Below are 21301 nucleotides of genomic sequence, written 5' to 3' on the forward strand. Positions count from 1 at the left end.
CCACCCGGTAGGCATAAACACCCACCACAGGCTAAATACCACCTTCACCCACCCCCGCTACCCACAATAACATTACAACAAAATACAAAAACAATACTAAACAATACACCCATTCATTGCCATTGTGGTTACCTATGCCTTAAATGGGAGCAAATATAACCCCAATGTCAAGGAATGGAAAATCACCTCTACCCTCGACACATACAGTACAGTAATGGGCAAAATTACTGTTATCCAGATCTGGATAATAGTGCATTTCCCCATTCAAAACAATACATTATCCAGCCAGCACAAAGTAAATAAAACTTCTACTTACCCCTGTCAGGATGAATGATGTCCTCATCACCGTTCTCCATGTCCATGTCCTCCAAAGGCATACCAGTACAATAAAAACACAATCTAATGGCCCTGAACACCATAAATCACCTTAGCGATATTATATGTGCACGATGTGCCAATCAATGGGTAGAAGGTGGTGATAGTTTCCCCGGGGTGGGTGGTTAGGCCGCCCAGGTGGGTAGTGGGGGACGGGGGGTTAACTCCTTAATTACTTTAGCGGTTTCTAACCGCTAAGGTGATTAAGGGGTTAGGGGCCATTAGATGGTGATGAGGACGACCTTCATCCTGGCAGGGGCAAGTGCAAGTTTTATTTACTTTATGCTGGCTGGATAATGTTTTATTTTGAATGGCAAATGAGCTATTATCCAGATCTGGATAATAGTAATTTTGCCCATTACTGTACTGTATGTGTTTGTGGGAGGTTGTTGGGGGTAGAGGAGGTGAGTATTAGGGTTGTTGTGTTTTTTTATGTTTATTGGTGGTAGAGGGATTGGTTGAAGGGGGTAATTGACTATTTTGGAAAGACTTGTCCCTCCTGTCCCTTAGGCTGACAGTTTTCCATTCGAGGATTGATTCACACACTCCTCCCAGTGGAAACTCTTTTACCATTCCGTCATAGGATTAAGTCACATTAGACACAGAGACCATCCATTGTGGGTTCCACTATAGTGTCTCACATGACAACATTTCACTAGATACTGTTGTTAGATTGGAATCACGAGTTAGGTCACAGATAGATTTTCATTAATCACACATATTAGTACACTAGGTACTCAGACCTCACAGGCAATTTATTAGGTGAAACTTTTTTGTATGGTTTATTAGTTTGTTGTTCTCATTCGGTTAATTTATGTTTGCAGGTTTTGGGTTTGGCAAAGGTAACACTGTGTTCGTGCAGGAAAGCCAGCCATCAAAACTACCAGGTAATATACTGTCCTATAAGTATTTGCTTCTCTAAAAAAAAAATCTCTTAATTGCAGTATGTACCGTGTGAACATATACGGTAACAGATACAGCAAAAAGATGTTAGCTGGCGATTGAAGATTTAGTAATAGTATTTTTCGACTGTAGTACCGTACTATATTTAAAAAAAATGCAAAAATGCATAATATTGCTATTGTATAATGCTTTTGTTAATTTAAGTTTTGCAAGTTTAGCATTGGGATGAAGCCAACACTGTGTTCATGCAGAAAAACCACGTACCTGGCTCTTGGACGTCTTGGCCTGTAAAGAGAGCATTATTCACTATTAATAATCACACACAGTAGTGTGCTACGCATGGAATGTCGCTATGGAACCCGGTTGAATTTCATACGCTTTAAGTAAATAAAAGGGTTAATTCCGCTTAAAAGCCTGCAATTCTAAACCCAGAGGATCGTGCATTTGGTATTTTTCTTTACTTTTATTCTTGTATACAAGGTCATAACCCAAAAGCATTCCAATAGAAATAAAAGGTTTGACATTACCATGTCATGGGTAAGCTTGCCAAACTGGCAATACTAGCAAGAAAAGATTTTTTTTTTCAGAACCAATTCAGTTTAGATAACTACAGCTACTTATAACTATATGAATTGGGGATCTGAAATGAAATGGGGTTGTGCCAAGAGATAGATAGATGACATAGATGACTAGTTTTAAGAGTGAGTTAGATAAGAAGGAACTAAAACTGCAATTTTTAAGGAAGCCTCGGGTCCCCACAGGTAAAAATAGTATGGTTCAGCTTCAAAAGACCACCAATTCAGATTCTGAAAAACACTCGATATTGAAAATGGCCGAGGGACCAAAGAAATTAAAAATCAGCTTCTCTGACACAATGACGGGTGCAGCACAGCTATCTTCTCTTCTGCATCTGAAAATATGGCAAACATTTACCAATGCATCAAAAGCTATTAATAGTAACATTATCAACATTAATCTATATCCTGTTGTACACATTTTACCTGTACGTGCATTGATAAATATCATCTTGTGGACCTCAATCTCAGTCCTAATTTCTGTGATGTGCATGTGTGCATTTTTATTTATACTGTAGCATCCATTCCTGTTACTATCATTGAATGATAGAAATATTACATAGCAATATGACTTTGTTTTATTTAATGTTAATTTTTATTCCAGATCTAGCTATGTGATCATTATTTAATTACCCCCCCAAAATTGTAAAGAAGTAGCAAACTGCATTCCCCCCTTTTTTAATTTTCTTTTTCCTTATTTGTATATGTAAAGCATGTGACAATGTATCACTCTTTACTCTTACCTAAGATGGCAACCGTTTGGTGCTCCTGTTATACTGTAAATCTGTAAAAAAATCCTTATGGTGTTACTAACATAATGGCTGCTTCAGTCAGTGTAACTCAACAGCTACAATGTATCCTTTTTATATTACGAAGGTAACATTATCTATTGTACTAGTTTACAGCTCAAACTGCAGGAAAAATTGGCAGCAAATGATCACAAATAGGAAAGTGCTGCAAAGACCTTGCACTGCTTGGGAGGTGGGTAAAAACCTGCTATAGAAATCAAAGGATACTTTAAATCTCATTAAAACATTAAGAGCCGAATAATAATAATAATAATAATAATAATAATAATAATAATTAATAATAAAATGCAATGTGTATTATATAATACTACAGAACTGATTTATTTAAAAAAAAAATGTAAAATGTTTTGCTGCTTTAATGGGAAATAGAAATATGTTTTCTTCCAGAAGCTCTTCTTGATCATTAATGATGTGAACGGATTGAAAATCATGAGGTTTACTGTACCTTCTGTATATTGTGTCCTGGACTGTTGGCAGTGACAATTCGCTTATTTTCCTTGGAGCTGTAAGTGGAGGAAGCTGTAAAGAATGAGTCACTCTACAGTAGACTGGTTGGAGAATCCAGGTATCATATAAATAGGCATGGTCAAGACACAGAAAAGTCAGAGATAAGGAGAAAGTACCAACGAAACTTGGTTTACTGTAGGATACAGTGAAAAACAACAGTATAGCAATGAAGAGATTACTTCTGCTGCTGTCACTATCTGTTACATGCTATTATTCTTTTCCTACAGTTTCAGAGACAGACAGTGAAGAAAGCGATGGCAAGTTGGCTGAGGTGAGTATGTTTATTTCATAGATAGAGATGTATGTGCTTACTATGTGATTTGCTTAGAGCTGTTCTGGTTCATTAAAGATTGTAGATTGAAAGTATTATGCAGTGAATATGCTGTGAAAGTATTGTGAAGTGATTTTACCTTTAAATAAGCTTTATATTCTGATAAAAACCGTAATGACATTGCAAAATTGAAATAATGTCATTAGTGTTGTTATCAGGGCCATCATAATACAAAGAAATCAATATTACACAAGACATAATACTTACTATACTGGATGACACGTATTACTAGGAAGACAGATATTTTATACAAAAAATTGGGACAATTTTTTCCTTAAAAAAACCTTAAAATACCTCTGTAGCAATACATATAGTGACTGCATGTACATTATGTTGTTAGGTCATAAAAACTGTATCTGTAAAATTGCATTTATATTATATTATTTATTTATAACGTTTTACCAGGAAGTAATCAAGTTTCAAGTATGTCCTGGGCACAGAGTTATGATGACAGATACATGGTTACAAATATACGGTTATATTAGGTGAACAGGGTTATACATTATGTATAAGGACATTGTATGAACAGTTAAAGATAAAATACGTTATAGGCGTATGTAACAGTTACAGACCAGATTAAAATGTGAGACAGCTTTAGTTTTGAAAGAATTTAACTGGTAGCAGCTTTGAGAGTCTGGGGTTAATTGTTCCAGGTGTTGGTTGCACGGTAAGGGAAGGCGGAGCGGCCGGATACTTTGTTGAGCCTTGGGACAGTGAACAGTCCCTTGGAGTCAGATATCATGTAATAAGTGCTGCATGTGGTAGGGGTGAGGAGCTTGTACAGATACGGGGGTAGCTTGCCCGAGAAGTATTTGAAGGCAAGACAGGATAGATGAACTTAGCACCCAGACTCAAGTGATGGCCAAACTAGTTATTTGAATATTTCACAGTAATGTGTGTTGTAGTTACACTGGAGGACAAAGTGGCATATTGAATTGTAGAGGATGTCTAGTTTGCTAAGGTCAGTTTGGAGTGCTGTGCCATATACTATGTCCCCATAGTCTATAGTTGGTATTAGCATCTGCACTACTATGCGCTTTCTAAGGGTTAAAGGGGACGATAGACAGCACTCTGATAGTGTTAAATTTATGCAATTGCAGGGTGCACGGAACAAAAGGGGAACCTTATTCCCCTGTATAGAACTAACAAATCTACGTAAGTACCAGCACTCACTGTCTAATAGCTAAATGATGAAAACAGTTGTAATGCAGAAAATAAATTTAATAATAAAACAAACCAGAAATAAATCAAACGTGTTTGCAGAAACCAGTATCACAAATGGGCATGTCACAAAGTGAGGGGTGGGGGGGGGGGGGGGAGGAAAAGGGGAAAAAACATGAAACACAAGGAATATACACAAAAAAACGGAGAACGGAAAGTATGCTAGGGGGGTGACGTTTCGAGGGACTACCTCTTCATCTGGCCCATTTCCCCTGGTCCAAAATGTCCCAGAGGTACTTCCCTAAGCCTCCCTTCCCCTATAACAGGTCAAATAAGACACCCCTGAAAATAGATAGCAAACATACAGTGTAGGCTAAATACAGCTAATAGCAGGGCAGCAAGAATCCACTAAAGTCAATGCCAGTAGTTCAAGTACCACAAGACACTGTTGGCAATAGTACAGTAAAGGCTGAACACAGCTTGCAAAAAAGCACCAGGAGTCCACAACAGTCAATAAAAGGTTAATGGGAATAGCAAAAGAAAACAGTAATCAAACCCTGTGGCTCTGCTCCTTGTGCTCGTGTGTATGCGCTTTCGGACCAGCGGCTTATGGAGGATTTGTTCCTATAAAGTACACCTAGTTTAGCTTAGGTTTGGATGTCAGGGTATCATTGTGCAACCCAAATGTTAAATGGGAGTCAAACCATATGCCCAGATATTTGAAACTGGTGACAGGGGCTAGGATGATATTAGAGTTGGTACTAATCTGATGTTCTGTAAATTGTAGCTTTAGAAGTTTAGCCTTGGTCCCAAATACCATAGTTACAGTCTTGTCAGTGTTTAAAAATAGTTTGGGAAATCCAGTTTTTTAATTCTCAAAAAATAAGATTGAAGTACATGCTCAAGGTCAGAGAGGCTAGGGCTGTGTGCATATAAGATTGTGTCATCCACATACATGTTTATTGAAGCTCCCTTACAAGCTGTAGGAAGATCATTGATGGAGACTGAAAAGAGTAGGGGCCCCAGACAGAGCCTTACAGGACACCGCAGGTGATGTCTAAGGGGATGGAGCTAAAACCCGAGATACTGTAGACACATGTTGGGATCTATCTGATAAATATGAGTAAAACCAGTTTATAGCATGTTTCCCTATTCCAGAGCACTGGAGTTTGTTAAGCAGGATAGCATGATCAACAGTATCAAAAGCCTTTGCAAAATCTAGGAATATTGCACCAGTGAGTTGTCCCAGTTCAATTCCACTGGATCTCATTGCAAACTTTTAGGAGGGTAGTTACTGTGGAGTGATTAAAGCAAAAGCCAGATTGGAATTGGCTAGGGAAATATGTCTTGGCATAGTAATCACTTAATTGCAAGTGAACACATTTTTCTATATATTAATTTTGTATATAATAAAATACTAAATATTGAAATTGAAAAGGAAATACCAACTTACTGTTTGTTGACATTTTTACAGGACTATCTAAAGAAATACTACAATCTTCAAACAGTTGGAAAACCTCAGTCAAAAAAGAAGAACAGTCACCCTTTTTCTGAAAAATATCCGTCAGATGCAAGATTTTTTTGGCTTGGAGGTGACTGGAAAACTGGATGCAGATACCATGAAAATCATGCAACAACCCAGATGTGGTGTTACTGATGTCGGCCAGTACAGAAGCTTCCCTGGAAACCCTGTGTGGAGGAAAAAAGACATAAAATACAGGTAATTCATATATTAGTTTCTGAAACATTCTTTTTGTCTTGGCTTCATGAGAATGATTAAATTAACTTTTATTATTTCTTTACCAGAATTTTAAACTACACACCAGACATGGCAAGAGCTGATGTGGATATAGCCATTCAGAAAGCCTTCAAGGTTTGGAGTGATGTGACACCCCTGAAATTTACCAGAATCTATAATAGAGTTTCCGATATTGAGATTTCATTTGGAACAAGAGGTATTTGACATATAAAAAATATTTGCTAGAAATCATGTTGCATGCTTAAGTTCTAAACTATCTAATTATGTGTGTGTGTGTATATATATATATATATATATATATATATATATATATATATATATATATATATATATATATGACACACAAAAGATGCCGCAGTCAAATCACCCCTGTCTGACTAAATACTCAGTAACCAAAGGTCATGGTAAAGAGTGACCCTCTGGTGGTGCTACCGACCCAAAGGGAATATATAACACAGAAAAGGGAAAAGTAGGGTCAAAAAGGTGCACTCAAACACTGTATAATGAAAAATAGAAAAAAATTGACTTTATTGGCAAAGAATATAAAAAACACATAAAACAGACCCACATAGATCATATAACAAATCGCTGTGTGACACAACGTTGAAACACCAGAGAGGTACAATAGGTCTGGTAAGAACCAAAACAAAGTAAAAATATGTTATTGCAAATATACCATAACAGAACCAGGGGAAAAAAATAGCCCTATGTAACTATCTGGATTATAAAATGATCCCAAGAGGGCTCAGAATACAGACCTTTCCATCCTTTGCCTTTAATGATCCTGGTCTCAAAGAACGCTGGGAATGTGCCCTTAACACCTGTTCTGTTGAACTTATCAATACACTCATTGTTAATGATGAGGCAACTTTAACAGAAACCACATCTGCAATTGATTCTCTACGTAAGGATATGGACTATATGGATAAAAGTGTTTTTGATAAAATTGAAGTTGAACTTGACAAATATGAAGGTAAAATTGAATTGATGAAAAAGGGTAAATTTGATCGGGATTTATCAGATTATAAATTAGGTAAAGTCTATAAATGGAGCCACTCAAAACCCGGTTACAGCAAGAAAAAGAGGAATCCCAAAGCAGGAACCTCTGTATCAGCAGGATCTACTACTTCAGAAATGGAATCCTCTGACTGTGATACAGTGTACCCAGCCTTAAAGGCAACAAGGTCAGTCCCTTTTTTATATCAGGGACCAACGGGCTCAGGAGGAGGAGGACGAGATGGGGGAGCAAGAAGCCTAAGGGACAGGGGCTTGTTCGGATACAAGTATCAGAGGGGCAAGCAGCAACGGAAGTAAAACCTCTTGCTGTTGTGAACTTATTTGAAACAATGCTTAGCCCAATTCAGATCCAAGTGTTAGAACGTGGCTTATCTTTTGCCCCCACACACCACTGTGATACTTTTGAATGGATCAAGGATGTCCAACTCTTTTGCAGGAAACTCCTGCTCCACAAGCATTTTCTCAAAACATCTATTGAGGAGGAATTATTAGATTCTGGGAATGTTACTCCCTCCCCAAGCCTTATGTCTCCCCTGCAAGACCAAGATGTGGTGATCCCTGATACCAATGAACTTGGACCTGGGATTGACTTCAAGGCAAAATCCGTCTTCTGCCCCCCTATTCAGGCAGTATCGCAGGTGGAGGTATTTTCCAACATGGTAATTCGTGATATGGAGGGTGGAAATGGCAACAAAAAATCTCCAGCGTTAGCATACAGTAGAGGCAACGTTTATTCTAACATTTGCCGTAAACTAGCCGAGTTACATTCTGGGTATGTGCTGGGTATGTGCTGGGTATGTTCTGGGCTAGTTTGAGGCACGTTTAAGGCATTTCTGCATTGACTAACGACCCATAGGATTAACACAGCAGGGATCCCTGGCAGTCCAATTCAGTTTGAATGGGACTGCCAGGGACACCCGCTGTTAATCTGATAGGCCATTAATCAATGCAGAAATGCTGGGGCTAGTTTAAGGAAAGTTTAAGGCATGTATTCAGAATGTACCTGGGTGTTTCCTGGGTTTTTTGGGGAATTGCCACTGGTTTTTGTTCGAATAAGAGTTGCCTCTACTGTACAGCCAATAAAGAACATCACTCTCTCAATTCTCCCTTTCTCCACCTTCATCTACCCCTCATCTCTGCAGAGACCTGCGCTCCATTAACCTACCAGCTTTTGAGTCCACTTTACGCTCCTCCCTCTCCTCTCTTAACTCTACTCCAAACCCGGACAACCTGGTCAGGAACTACAACTTGTGCCCAATCCTCCTCTCTTGATCTATATCCCGCTTTCTTTCTGCCATTCTCGCTCTTTAAATCCCAGACCCTGGCTAAATTCACAAATGTGCATGCTGCATTCCAGCACTCGTTCCTCTGAACGCCTATGGAGGAAATCTCACACTCTCGCAGACTTCCTTCACTACAAATTTAAGCTATCCTGTTTCAACTTTGCTCTCTCTCTCAAGCTAAACAAACCTTTCTTCACTAATCAACATGTACAAGTCAAATCCACGCAGACCCTTCTCTGTTTTTGACTCCCTACTCCGAGTACCCTCTGCTGCCCCGTCTTCTTCCTCCATCTCACCTCAGGACTTTGCTGACTATTTCAAGGAAAAGGTGGAATCTATACGTCAGGCTATCCTCTCTATATTCTCCTCCCATCCTACTGTTGCGGCCGAGTTTATTCTAATTTTTGCCCGGTCTCGGCCGCGACAGATACCGGGCGTGCGCCGAGGTATGCCATGTGCGCACCGGAGCCTCCGGAGGATCGGTCCTCCGATCGAGGTGCCCCCCTCCCCTCTCCGGGTCCCCCGGGTCCCCCCACTGCCATCCCCCACATTAGAGGAACCCAGGGCTCCCTCGGGGATCCCTGGGCACGTGCGCCATGCGCCCACGCTCCCGATGAAGCATGACCGCGCGGCACGCCTAGGGAAAAAAACGAGAAAGCCGGGAAACCTCCCGGCTTGCGGCTCTAGCCGCATGAGAATAAACAGTGTCACCACTGTATACCTCTTCCAAACTCTTCTCCTGGATTCCTTGACTCATTATCCGCTGTCACTGAGGAGGATGTGTTGTTGCTGATCTCCTCTTCTCCCTCTACCACCTGCCCTCTTGACCCCATTCCCTCCCATCTCCTAAAACCTCTTGATACTACTATAATCCCTACTCTCACACACATTTTTAACTCCTCCCTCTACTCTGTACCTTTACCTCCTCCTTCAAATATGCAACAGTTATACAGTACCATTACTCAAAAAAAGACCCCTGCTACATTAATGTAATGTTAGAATTTTAATAAAAACCCTGCGATCGCCTGTGAGAGACACAGTTAACACGGTTATGTGGCACTTATTATTTAATGTTTAATTATCTCACTGTGGGAGTTGTGGTTTAATTTTTTATACATTTTTTATCACTAAATTGATGGTATAGTCACTGTACTGTATATATTTATACATTTAAACTTTATAGGTAGTTAGGTAGTAGCGCACAGTTTTGTTTTTTGTGTACACAGTTAGAGTGACTGATTCAGCCTTTTACTGCGCGTCTATTACAGAGAGGAAGACCCCAGTAGGACTCACACAGAAGAGACTCCTGCTGTGTTACTTTGGCGGGCCATTATTCTGCAACTGACCATTTTGGGTCCACCATGCAATGCAACACGGGATGTACCCAGGTATTTGTTAAAATGATTGCCGCTGAATCTCTATACAATTACTCAAAAACAGCAAGCTTGACCCTACCTGTCTTTCTAACTATCGATCTGTCTCCCTTCTGCCTTTTGCCTCTAAACTCCTTGAACGTCTTGTATTCTCTCGCTTCATCCATTTCTCAACACCTATTCTTTCCTGGACCCTCTACAATCTGGCTTCCGCACTGCTCACTCTACTGAAACAGCCCCCACTAAAATAACTAATGACCTCCATGCTGCAAAAGACAGAGGTCATTACACTCTGCTCATATTACTCAACCTTTCTGCAGCATTTGATACTGTGGACCACCCTCTTCTCCTTCACTTTCTCCATACTCTTGGCATTGGTAACAAAGCTCTATCCTGGATCTCCTGTTACCTCTCCCATCATACTTTCAGTGTCTGTTTTGCTAACACCTCCTCCTCCTCTATCGATCTCTCTGTGGTGGTACCCCAGGGCTCTGTCCTTGGACCCCTTCTCTTTTCTCTTTACACACTCTATATAGGTGACCTAATAACATCACTTGGGTTCAAATATCACTCCATGCTGATGACACACAAATTTACCTTTCTACCCCATACTTTACACCTGCTGTACAGACTAAAGTTTCTGAATGTCTCTCGGCTATATCATCCTGGATGGCCCGCCGCCGACTTAAATTTAACATGGCAAAAACAGAGCTCCTCATACTTCCTCCCAGACCTGGCCCTATTTCCTCCTTCCACATTACTGTTGGAAATAGTATCATTCATCCAGTAGCCCAAACACGCTGACTAGGGTTCATACCCGACTCCTTTCTCACATTCTCTTCTCACATTCAAAAGGTAGAAAAAACTGTCATTTTTTCCTCCGCAATATTACCAAGATAAGCCCTTTCCTCTGTAGCTCGACTGCAAAACTCTGACATAGGCCCTAATTCTCTCCTGCCTCGACTACTGTAACATCCTGCTGTCTGGCCTTCCTACCTCTCACCTGTCTCCCCTACAATCTATAAAACAAATTGCTCCCAGAATCAGTCTACTATTTCCGAAATCTGTCTCAGCGTCTCCCCTGCTGAAATCCCTCTCCTGGCTTCCTATTAAATCCTGTATCACACACTCAATTCTCCTCCTCACTTTTAAAGCTTTACACTTTTCTGCTCCTCCTTACATCTCAGCCCTAATTTCTCACTATGCACCACCCCGACTCTTGCATTCTGCTCAAATATGTCTTTGCTCTACCCATTTTGTATCAAAAGCCATCTCCCACCTTAACCCCTTCTCACTGACTGCCCCACACCTCTGGAATGCCCTTCCCTTCAATATGCATCTAACACCATCTCTATCCACATTTAAGAGACACCTAAAAAAAACTTCAAGAAGCATATGAGTAGCTCCATGGCTGATAATTAACACCTCATACATAAACCTTGGCCCCTTGCAGACGCACTTAGCAGAACTCCCTCCTACTGTCTCTGTACGCTCTTCCTACCAACAAATTAGATTGTAAGCTCTTTGGTGCAGGGACTCCTTTTCCTAAATGTTACTTTATGTCTGAAGCACTTCTCCTCTTTATGTGTTATTGAAATTATTTGTTATTTATATGATTGTCACATATATTACTGCTGTGAAGCGCTATGTACATTAATGGCGCTACATAAATAAAGACATACATATGTACTTGCGAGATATGTCTTAGACAGGTCTGTAACCCTGCCTATCATCATTATCACCTACTGTAGCAAACAGTGCTTTCACTGCAGCATGGGATTCTGGGAGACGACATGCAAATAGGCACACAATATGTCACCTTTTGCCCTAAATCCATTTTTACATGGAACCGTTATAAGCACATGCTCTGAATATATATATATATATATATATATATATATATATATATATATTGTATATATAAAAAACAAAGAGAAGCGCAGGCTCCATAGTGTTTAATTGTATAAAAATAAAGTCCATTTAATATGACACGCAGTCCCTAGGAATCACACTTACAAGATTTAAAAAACACTGAACATTTGAGAGAAATCTCTATTGCGTAAGCTGGGTTGGAGGGGTCCAATGTTATACTCTGCCTTAGTATGGTACAGCTGTTGGAAACTCCTGTCGCACTTCTGCAATGCTACTCTCGATCAGCCAGTCTCTCAGCACATTAATGCAAGTCCTCCGGTCAGCTGAATGTTCTGGACACAGACCACGTGTGCAACGTTTGCAACTAGGTAACTGACGGATGTCAGGTACAGGGACCTCCTCTCTACCGCCGTGCGTACTGACGTCACCACCTTGTCACAACTAGTTTAGTCACTATCACCTGACTTCCTCAGGGGTAATGAATAACCACAGAGTACTACCTTATATAGTGGTGCCTATTTAAATCTAACTCCACTCTTGAGATTCAGCTGTGCTGATTCACCACTATCAGGGACAGACCTATACTAATGCCACATTACAGTGTTCTGTGAAGATAGAAGGCATAAATAACCTACATATAACCAATATTATTCATAAACATATATACATTGTAGGAACAAAATGTTATAACTCATACAATAATCATAATCAGTCAATAATATTATTAATAACTCCAAGATTATCCATTAGCTCAAAATATATGGATATTAATCATTTGAACTGGTGGTCTGCTCCCTTTCCTCCGAACAGAGTAAATACTCATGATATTCAGTCACAGGGAAATGACCTCCAGTTCAAAGAAAACATAAACTGAATTATAATAATGAGAACTATCTAATTGTACCAAATATACACAATAAAACACTCTAACATTAAAAATAATATAATATAGTGCGCCTATAGGGATATACTTGAATGTAAATATATTAAAATTGAATGATAACTCCTGAAACAGCTCAACCTCCAAATTCAGACAAAGTTACACTACATAGTTAACTAAAGAAGGTATGGGCGAGAATATGAGTGTAAGGATAATAACCACCTAAATACAACCAGAGTGAGATAGCCAACAAGTCCTGACCTTGGCTGATATAGGAACTTGAGAAGAAATAGGGAAAAGGAGGGGGAACGGAATGGCAGGGGGTGGAGGGGGGGAGGAGGGAAGGGTAGGGGGAAATGGGATTGCGAGGGGGAAGGAAGGTGGAGGAATAGGATAGTTAGGACAGGATTTATTAATATATACATATATATATATATATATATATATATATATATATATGACAGAAATCCAAAGAAGATCCGCAGCACTAACCAAATTTTAGTTGCAAAAAAGTTTAATAGAACAAAGCAAGCATCAGGGGTAGAAACAGAAAAAATGGAGTGACGTTTCGGATCTCACGGTCTTTTCTCAAGCGAAACGTCGCTCCATTTTTTCTGTTACTACCCCTGATGCTTGCTTTGTTCTATTAAACTTTTTTGCAACTAAAATGTGGTGAGTGCTGCGGATCTTCTTTGGATTTCTGTCATGTGTATATTTGTTGCTGGATGGGGATCCTGGCTGCACTGCAAGCACCACAACTGGAAAGATAAATTTGTTGCCCTTTTTTTCTTCTCCCATTTTGAGTGCCCTGAACTATTTTGTGTGTTTATACATATATATAAATACACACACACATACACACATTTAAATGCCGTTGCATTATATATATATAATATTATAAATATATATATATATACTGTATAACTGTATAAATTTAGAATTTTTTTTCCCAGGGCATGGTGATTTTTATCCTTTTGATGGCCCTCTTGGTGTACTGGCACATGCATATGCACCTGGAAAATTCATTGGGGGAGATGCACACTTTAACCAACCAGCACTTCAATCAACCACACAGATCAATCAGTACACGCAGTACTGTCATTTTGTTTACTAGAAAAAAGACTGAGGGGGACTGAATTAGCAATGGTTCTGGCCTTCTTAAACACAAATTGGGTACCTTCCGCGTGTACATGTTTCAAAAGAGAATCTCCTGAAAGTATGTCCCAGTGTTTTTTAATAATATGTTTGATTTGGCCTATTTGAGTATTGTATTGAGTAATAAATAAGGGTTGATTAATAGCCCTCATATCATGACTTGGAGGCTTATTCCTTTGTTTTAATAATAGCTCTTCCCTGGCAATTTTATTTACTTCTTCTAAAGATTTTATTAGATCTGTGGGTGAGTAACCTCTATCCTGAAACCTTAAAAGGAGTTCATTTGATTGTTTAACAAAGTCTTCATTGTTGGAGAAGATTCTTTTTAACCTTATTAATTGTCTCTTTGGAATATTTCTCAAAAGGGATTTGGGATGGCAGCTGTCAGCTCTAAGAAAAGTGTTGCATGAGTTTGGTTTTCTATAAACATCTGAACTAATAAACATATTAATATCAATAAATAATAATACGTTCAGATAATGTATGTGATGAAAATTGTATGTGTGAGTGAAGTTTAAGTTGAAATTATTATTATTAAGATAATCTATAAATAATAAAAGTGAATCTACAACCCCGTGCCAAATAAAAATAAGGTCATCTATGTAGCGCTTATAAAAGGTAAAGGGGAAGGGCAGTGGGAACAGCGCTAATGCAATAAGTATAAAAATTAGTGACCAATAGACAACTAACATATATAAATAAACCCTCAAATATAAGAGTGGAGGCAGCCAGGAAAAATAGGTAACACAAACCAATATACACAATAAAAACACATAAACCGGCGCCTCAAAGAAATAAATGTCTGACCGAATATAGTCCAAGTCAAAAAAGCTGGGGGGAGTTCCATGGAAGTGTCTTCAATGTAGTCTCAGACAAACAAACATATAGGACGACAATATAAAAGAAAAAAAGAAAAAAAGATCATAGTGCAACTAAAAACAAAAAATCACTGATAAGGTATGCAAAATAAGACAGCAGTTTAATACAATGATTAAAATATATATAAAAAACAACAAACACTTGATTGTTGGGCAAGAAACACTTAGAAAGTTATGGCATCCAGTGGGGCTAAAATTAAAACCCTACATACAGCAAGGCTGATATAGATAAGCCTGTAGCACACTGTCACTTGGCACTCTGAAGCCTGGGACAGGGGAAGCACACACGCGAGTGCTGGGAGCTCTCAGAGCCAAGGCCGATAAGCTCTCCAGAACGACTGAATAGTTACGGCAGCCTCCACTTCCGACAGCAGTAGGGATAGAGGCATGCGCGGTCTTGGACATTTAAAACCTCCTCTATTGTCTTCACCGGATGAACTAGATCAAGGGTGCTCAACTCCGGTCCTCAAGCCTCCTCCCCAACAGGTCAGGTTTTCAGGATAGCCTCCTTTGCTGAAGCAGAGTGTGTGCTTCCCCTGTCCCTGCCTCCAGCGGTGACGTCACTGACTATCGCGAGACCTCTGGTCTGCGTGGTCGTTCTCAGTGAGTCCCCCGGCAGCACTGAGCTCAGACGGCTTCCTGCTCAAGTGCTGTCTCGTGGGTGTGTGAACAGTTGTGGTGTTAGGCGGTGTGGAGCCCTAGGAGCGGCGCTTCCCAGCGATGTGGAGCTTCCTGTGGTTGAGTTGTGCCATCTCCCTCCCAGGCTTCAGAGTGCCAAGTGACAGTGTACTACAGGCTTATAAAAGGTGATACATTTTCGAAAGGGGTTTCTATCGCCAAACACGTGATCCCACTCCCACAAACCTAAAAACAGGTTTGCGTAAGAGGGGGCAAAACTTGTGCCCATAGCGGTACCACGTGTTTGGAGATAGAAAACCCCATCAAACATAAAATAATTATGTGTGAGAAGAAAGTGAATACAATCTAAAATAAAAGTGCTCTGAACAAGTGATAAAGTGCAGTGCTCAAGAAAATGTCTGACAGCTGCCATCCCCTGCTGATGGTCTATAACCGTATACAGGGATGTAATGTCCAACGTGACTCATATAAAACCTTTTTGCCAACTGATGGAATCCAACTGTTCCAAAAGGTCACTGCTATCTCTAATGTAAGAGGGAAGTTCTCTTACAAAGCTCTGTAAGTAATGATCCACATATCTGGAAACACCATCTCCCAAAGATCCAATACTAGAGACTATTGGCCTCCCAGGCGGGGAGACCAATGTCTTATGGATCTTTGGGAGATGGTGAAAGATAGGGACTATAGGGTATGGTTGGAATAAAAATTCTAATTCCTTGTGATCAAGAACTCCTAGATGAGAACCATCATCCAAGAGTGATCTAAGTTGTTTAAGAAATTGTTGTGTGGGATTGCTTTTGAGTACAGAATAAGAAACCTTATCATTCAATTGGCGTAAGGCCTCATCTCTATATTGGGTCTTACTCTGGACTACCACAGCCCCCCCCCCCCTTTGTCAGCCCCTTTAATAACCAGGGAGTCATTTGACTTAAGGGATAACAAAGCCTCCCTCTCTGATGGAGAGAGATTCCGGAATCTACTCCGCAGGGGCGACACCTCAAAGGTGTATCCCCGGGAGAGCAGAGCCAAATCCCTCTCCACCAGTTTCTCAAACGTGGTCAAAAAATGTCCCTTCATATGTAAGGGAAAAAATGAAGATTTCTTTTTAAAGCCAGAACCAATACTTCCTAGGATGTTATTAGGATCTACCTCATCCCTCATCTCATTTTCTTACAACAATGAATTTAAATCATGTGCACAACAATATTCACTAAATGTGAGTTTGGTGTTAGAAATGTCCCCCATAACATCTGTTGGATCATCCGGAATAAAATCAATATTGTTACTTTCATTAACGGGGACAGATACTTCAGAATTCTTACTCTCAAAAAAACATTTGAGGGTAAGTTTCCGCACATATTTGTGTAAATCTATTGTAGTGTCAAAAAGTTTAAACTTTGAGTCCGGTGCAAATTGAAGTCCCTTATTGAGAACTGATATTTCTGTTTGAGAAAGCGGGGTGCCCGATAGGTTAATCACCCCAGTGTCCTCTAATGAGAGTTCTTTTTCCTCTTTTGTGGGTTTTTGGGATCTTTTCTTTCTGCTTCGTCTTGTCTGTTTGAACCCCTCTGGTTTTTTGACGCTCGAAAGAAGGTCTTATTTTCATATACTCGATCTTTGTTGGAATCTGAGTGGAATTGACCGGTACCTCTGGATCCACCTCTGCTGTCATACCGATGATCTCGTTCGCCACCTTCCTCATATTTGGATGTTGTGGCCTGGGAAAGAACCTCAAAATCTGAAAGATCAGATTCCCCACTTGCTGAATGGAAAGATATATTTTTCTTCAAAATTGATTTATGTTGTTGTTGTTGTTTATGAGAAGTTGTTTTCTGTGGAGTAGAAGCATTACATTTCCTAACAGGAATAGGTCTTTGCAAGATATATACCTGGTTGCGGATATAGTCCTGCTTGTCTCTCTCAAACTTGAGTTGTTTTTTAGCCATAACATCTTTTTCCATAGATTCTATATTGCAGGAGAGAGTTTGGTCTAAGTCATTAAAGCCATCCATGGTAGTATATTGGCGTAACTCTGTTTGTAACGTTTGTATCTCTTTATCCAAATTCATCTTCTCTTTAGTTTTTATTTCAACAATTAAGTTCATTAGTTTGAAGGAACAACAATTTAAAGCCTCTTTCCAATTCTGTTCAAAGTCCGCATTAACAAAACCAAAGGTAGAAGATTTCTTTATATGCAACCCTCTGGGTATTCTCTTTGTTTGTATGTAATTTTGTATTGCAATAAATCATGCAATACAAGTGCGTATATTATTAGTAAGTAATTTTTCCAATTTGGTGAATTGAAGTTTTAAGTCAGATACATCATCACAGTTTGGTTCCAGTGTGTTATCAAAAACTTGTTCTGCTTTACGTGCTCGTTTAGAGTTGTCTGAGCAACAAAAAGCATATTGCATAGGGTTTTCACCCTCAGTGTCACTTCCAGTATTGTTGGAATCCATTACTAGAAAAATTGTGTAATGTAAAAAATGAATAATGGGAACAAAACGCTCTCTTATAAATCCGTATAAAGTTTGAACAAGGCTCAAATGAGCAACCTCATAAAGGATGATGCACAAGAGAAAAACAAATGTGTGGTGCTCAGAAAAAAAGGCCTAAATGTGGTACTTGAAAGAAACCACAATAAAAGTTTAAATACTTGATTGAAGAGTCCTGCAGCCTACTCACCGGATGTCAGTAGTAATAAAGCGACTCCAAAACTGTGGCAATACTGTGTCTTTTAACAACAATAACTAACTAAAAAACCTAAAACATGTGCTAGACCTAAAAAATGACAAAAATTAAAGAAAGTCACTAGTGTCAAGTGCTTAAGACACATGGACTATACAACAAATAAACAAATTGTGAATGAGTACCCACTGAAAACTTAATTGAAGATTACTCTACTGGGTGGAGCTGTCAAGGGGGCCTCATATACAACTCATATATAAGTTTCTCTGGGATTTTGTCAAATGATATACCGTCCGTGCAGAAAACTCAGTCTGACTCTGCATCCTGTCGCTCAACACGTGAGCTTTGATGCGCGTTTCACATAGGCTTCTTCCAGAGAGGGTAAGTACCTCCCACCAAGCAGAAGCCTCAATTTATACGGATCCGCAAGGTGGAAGGGAAAATAGGGGTGGGGTTTAGACAGACAGAACAACTAATGCTGCGAGTGTTTCAGTCTAAGTGGCACATGCACAGTGTGGGGCTATTAGAGAGAAAGCTCAAAACCGGTTTAAAACATTTAAAACAAAAACAAAAGAGAGCATATATTGGTGGGTGATGCATTGATATATTAATGACACCAAATAATGTCAAGGGGTGGTGTACAAGAATCACTATATATATTGACTGATAGTGTGTTGCTGGTTATCTAGAGGAAAGATGTAAATAAAAACCTCGTTCAAACCATAGGGGGACAGGGTGTGGAGATCATAAATCCATCTGCTCTCCCTTTGTAATAATGACGACCCGGGGACCCCGAGACACCTGTGTGGACCATCCGTGGACCCCATTGAGGTCCACGGACACCGGCGGGGACAACCTGGAGGCCCACAGAGCCTAGTGGGGACAACCTGAAGGCCCCCAGACACACGTGGGTACCTCACAGGTGCACTGTGGGGCCTGTGTACACCCGTCAGGACCATCTAAGGACCCCACCAACCTGGAGTATTAATCGTGTGTGTAAAAAATTAAATATTGGTTTTATGTGGTGGCACAGGGGGTGGGTAGGTTGTGTATTGGTGTTTATTAGTTATTGTAATTGTTTATTGGAGGCCTAGGAGGTTGGTAGTAGGGCTATTGTGTGTGTTTGTGTTTATTGTGGGTAGTGGGGGTGGGTGAAGGGGTATTAGCCCCAAGGATAGGTGTTTAGGCCTACCGGGTGGGTAGCTGGAGGGTTTAACCACTGCACTACCTTAGCGGTGTTAACTACTAAGATAATGAAGGGGCTAAATCCACCCGCAACCCCCCCGCAAGGTCTAAACACCCATCAAGTGCCAAATAACAAACTCACCCTCCCCCACTACCCACAATAAGCCTGGCACTGGTGTTTTACCCCTTCATTGCTTTAGCTGATATCCGCTAAGGTAATAAAGCTGCTTTAATGTAATTTTTATTAATAGTGTGTGGGAGCAGTGAGTCTCCTGAGCTGAACCGCTTTTATTTCAGCCTCAGGGACCCCCTGCTTCCCAAGTTACAGTTCCAAGTATTTTAATCACCTGGTTACATCATGTGGACCCTTTAAAAATGGTGGCAGTACCGGCGCCCAATGCCCCATACCAGGGTCTGTGACTCGAGAAGCAGGGGGACCCTGTGCTCAACTGCTTTGATTCCATCCTCAGGGACCCCCTGAGTCCCGAGTTATAGGCCCTGGTATGGGGCATTGGGTGCGGTACTGCCGCCATATTTAAAGCATCCGTGTGAAATAACCAGGGGATTTAAATACCAGGGCCTGTATCTCGGGAAGCAGGGGGTCCCCGAGGCTGAAATCAAAGCGGTTCAGCTCAGGAGACCCCCTGATCCCACACAATATTAATAAAAATTACATTATAGCAGCTTCATTACAATAGCAGATAGCCGCTATAGTAACAATTTTTTATTGTTTAAATTTGTGTTTTAGTACTAGTGTAGATAAGCAGGGGTTATCCGGAGCAGAACTGCATTGATTTGAGGTCTGGCGTCATTTAAATGTCCCGCGTCACGTGAACGTGCGAATCCAAAGCATAGGAGATACCGGCACCCCAAATGGGGCCTGTATCTCAGGGAGCAGGGTGTCCCCGGAACTGAAACCAAAGCGGTTAGAGAAATGCCCCCTTAATTCGGGGTCAATAAAAAAAGATACCAGCAAGCTCATTTAGTTTTACTGCATAGATACAGTATCTATCTGTTTAGAATTGTACCATTAGCTGTAGACATATAAGTTTTGGAGCTAGCAGTAAAAAACCCTAACTTGCTGTAGAGCTTATTTGACAATGTATCACCATACATTGATACATGTATCAAGTTTTTCATAATATTAAGTCTTGTTATTGGTATAGCTCAACCCCATTATAGCGCGACCCACTATAATGCGGACCTGCTTATAACGCGGTCTGAGCGTGGCTACCATTTAAAAAAAAAAATAGGAGCAGGATGTCTGCAAAGAGATCGAGGATCAAAGAGAAGAAGAGAAGTCGAGAGGTATTGAAATAGTTTTGTGATCTGGGAAGGGCAGAGTACTACAGATGTGGCCTGTTTGTTTTTCCGGCTTGCCTCAACAAAAGTGTGGAAATCTTTAGTTTTGTTTGGAAGATATAATCAATATACATATCATGTAACTCTCAGCAATTATTTGTGTTGTTATTCCCACCTGTATTTAACAGGGAGATGTCAGACGTAATTAGGATTTGTTTATTTGTATTTCTTCACCTATCCAGCAGATGGCAAAGTGAATTTTGTTGCCTATAAGTTATCCATTGTTATTGAGCCTTGAGCATTCTAATCGTTATCAAATTTGAGTTGTAGCGTTTCTGTTGCAGTATTCTTGTCCAAAATGAAAAAAATGTACACTTTTTTCCAAACTTTGCTTTTTGGGCACACAGAGACGGATAAAGTTTACAGGGGAGAGAGAGATGAACAATTTTTGCAATATGTCAGGTGCTTAAAAAAGACCAAAAATAAAGTTTTGCGTGTCTGATCTTTTTAGCAATTAATGAAAGAACAAATAAGAAAGCCACTGTATCAGAAATATATGACTATATAATTCGCAATTATGAATACTACAAAAATTCACCTGGCCATGAA

At 40.0% G+C, this 21301-nt stretch overlaps 1 protein-coding gene across 1 annotated transcript; it reads left to right on the forward strand.

Moving 5' to 3' along the window:
* The first annotated feature begins 3250 nt into the window (after window positions 1–3250).
* On the forward strand, window positions 3251–14410 carry LOC142490783 (uncharacterized). Its single transcript, XM_075593203.1, has 6 exons — window positions 3251–3440; window positions 6136–6381; window positions 6468–6616; window positions 7454–7604; window positions 7874–8096; window positions 14366–14410. The coding sequence occupies exons 2-6, from the start codon at window positions 6230–6232 to the stop codon at window positions 14408–14410; spliced, it is 720 nt and encodes a 239-aa protein (XP_075449318.1). The 5' UTR covers window positions 3251–3440; window positions 6136–6229.
* The last annotated feature ends 6891 nt before the right edge of the window (window positions 14411–21301 follow it).

This window comes from Ascaphus truei, chromosome 3, assembly GCF_040206685.1.
Source record: "Ascaphus truei isolate aAscTru1 chromosome 3, aAscTru1.hap1, whole genome shotgun sequence".
Lineage (NCBI taxonomy): Eukaryota > Metazoa > Chordata > Amphibia > Anura > Ascaphidae > Ascaphus > Ascaphus truei.

Excerpts from the sequence above, each read along its gene's own strand:
- LOC142490783 (XM_075593203.1), top strand. The coding sequence starts at position 6,230 with ATGCAAGATTTTTTTGGCTTGGAGGTGACTGGAAAACTGGATGCAGAT. Across the intron at positions 6,382-6,467 it reads AAAAAAGACATAAAATACAG|AATTTTAAACTACACACCAG; the intron begins GTAATTCATATA and ends TTTCTTTACCAG. Across the intron at positions 6,617-7,453 it reads GATTTCATTTGGAACAAGAG|GTAAAGTCTATAAATGGAGC; the intron begins GTATTTGACATA and ends ATTATAAATTAG.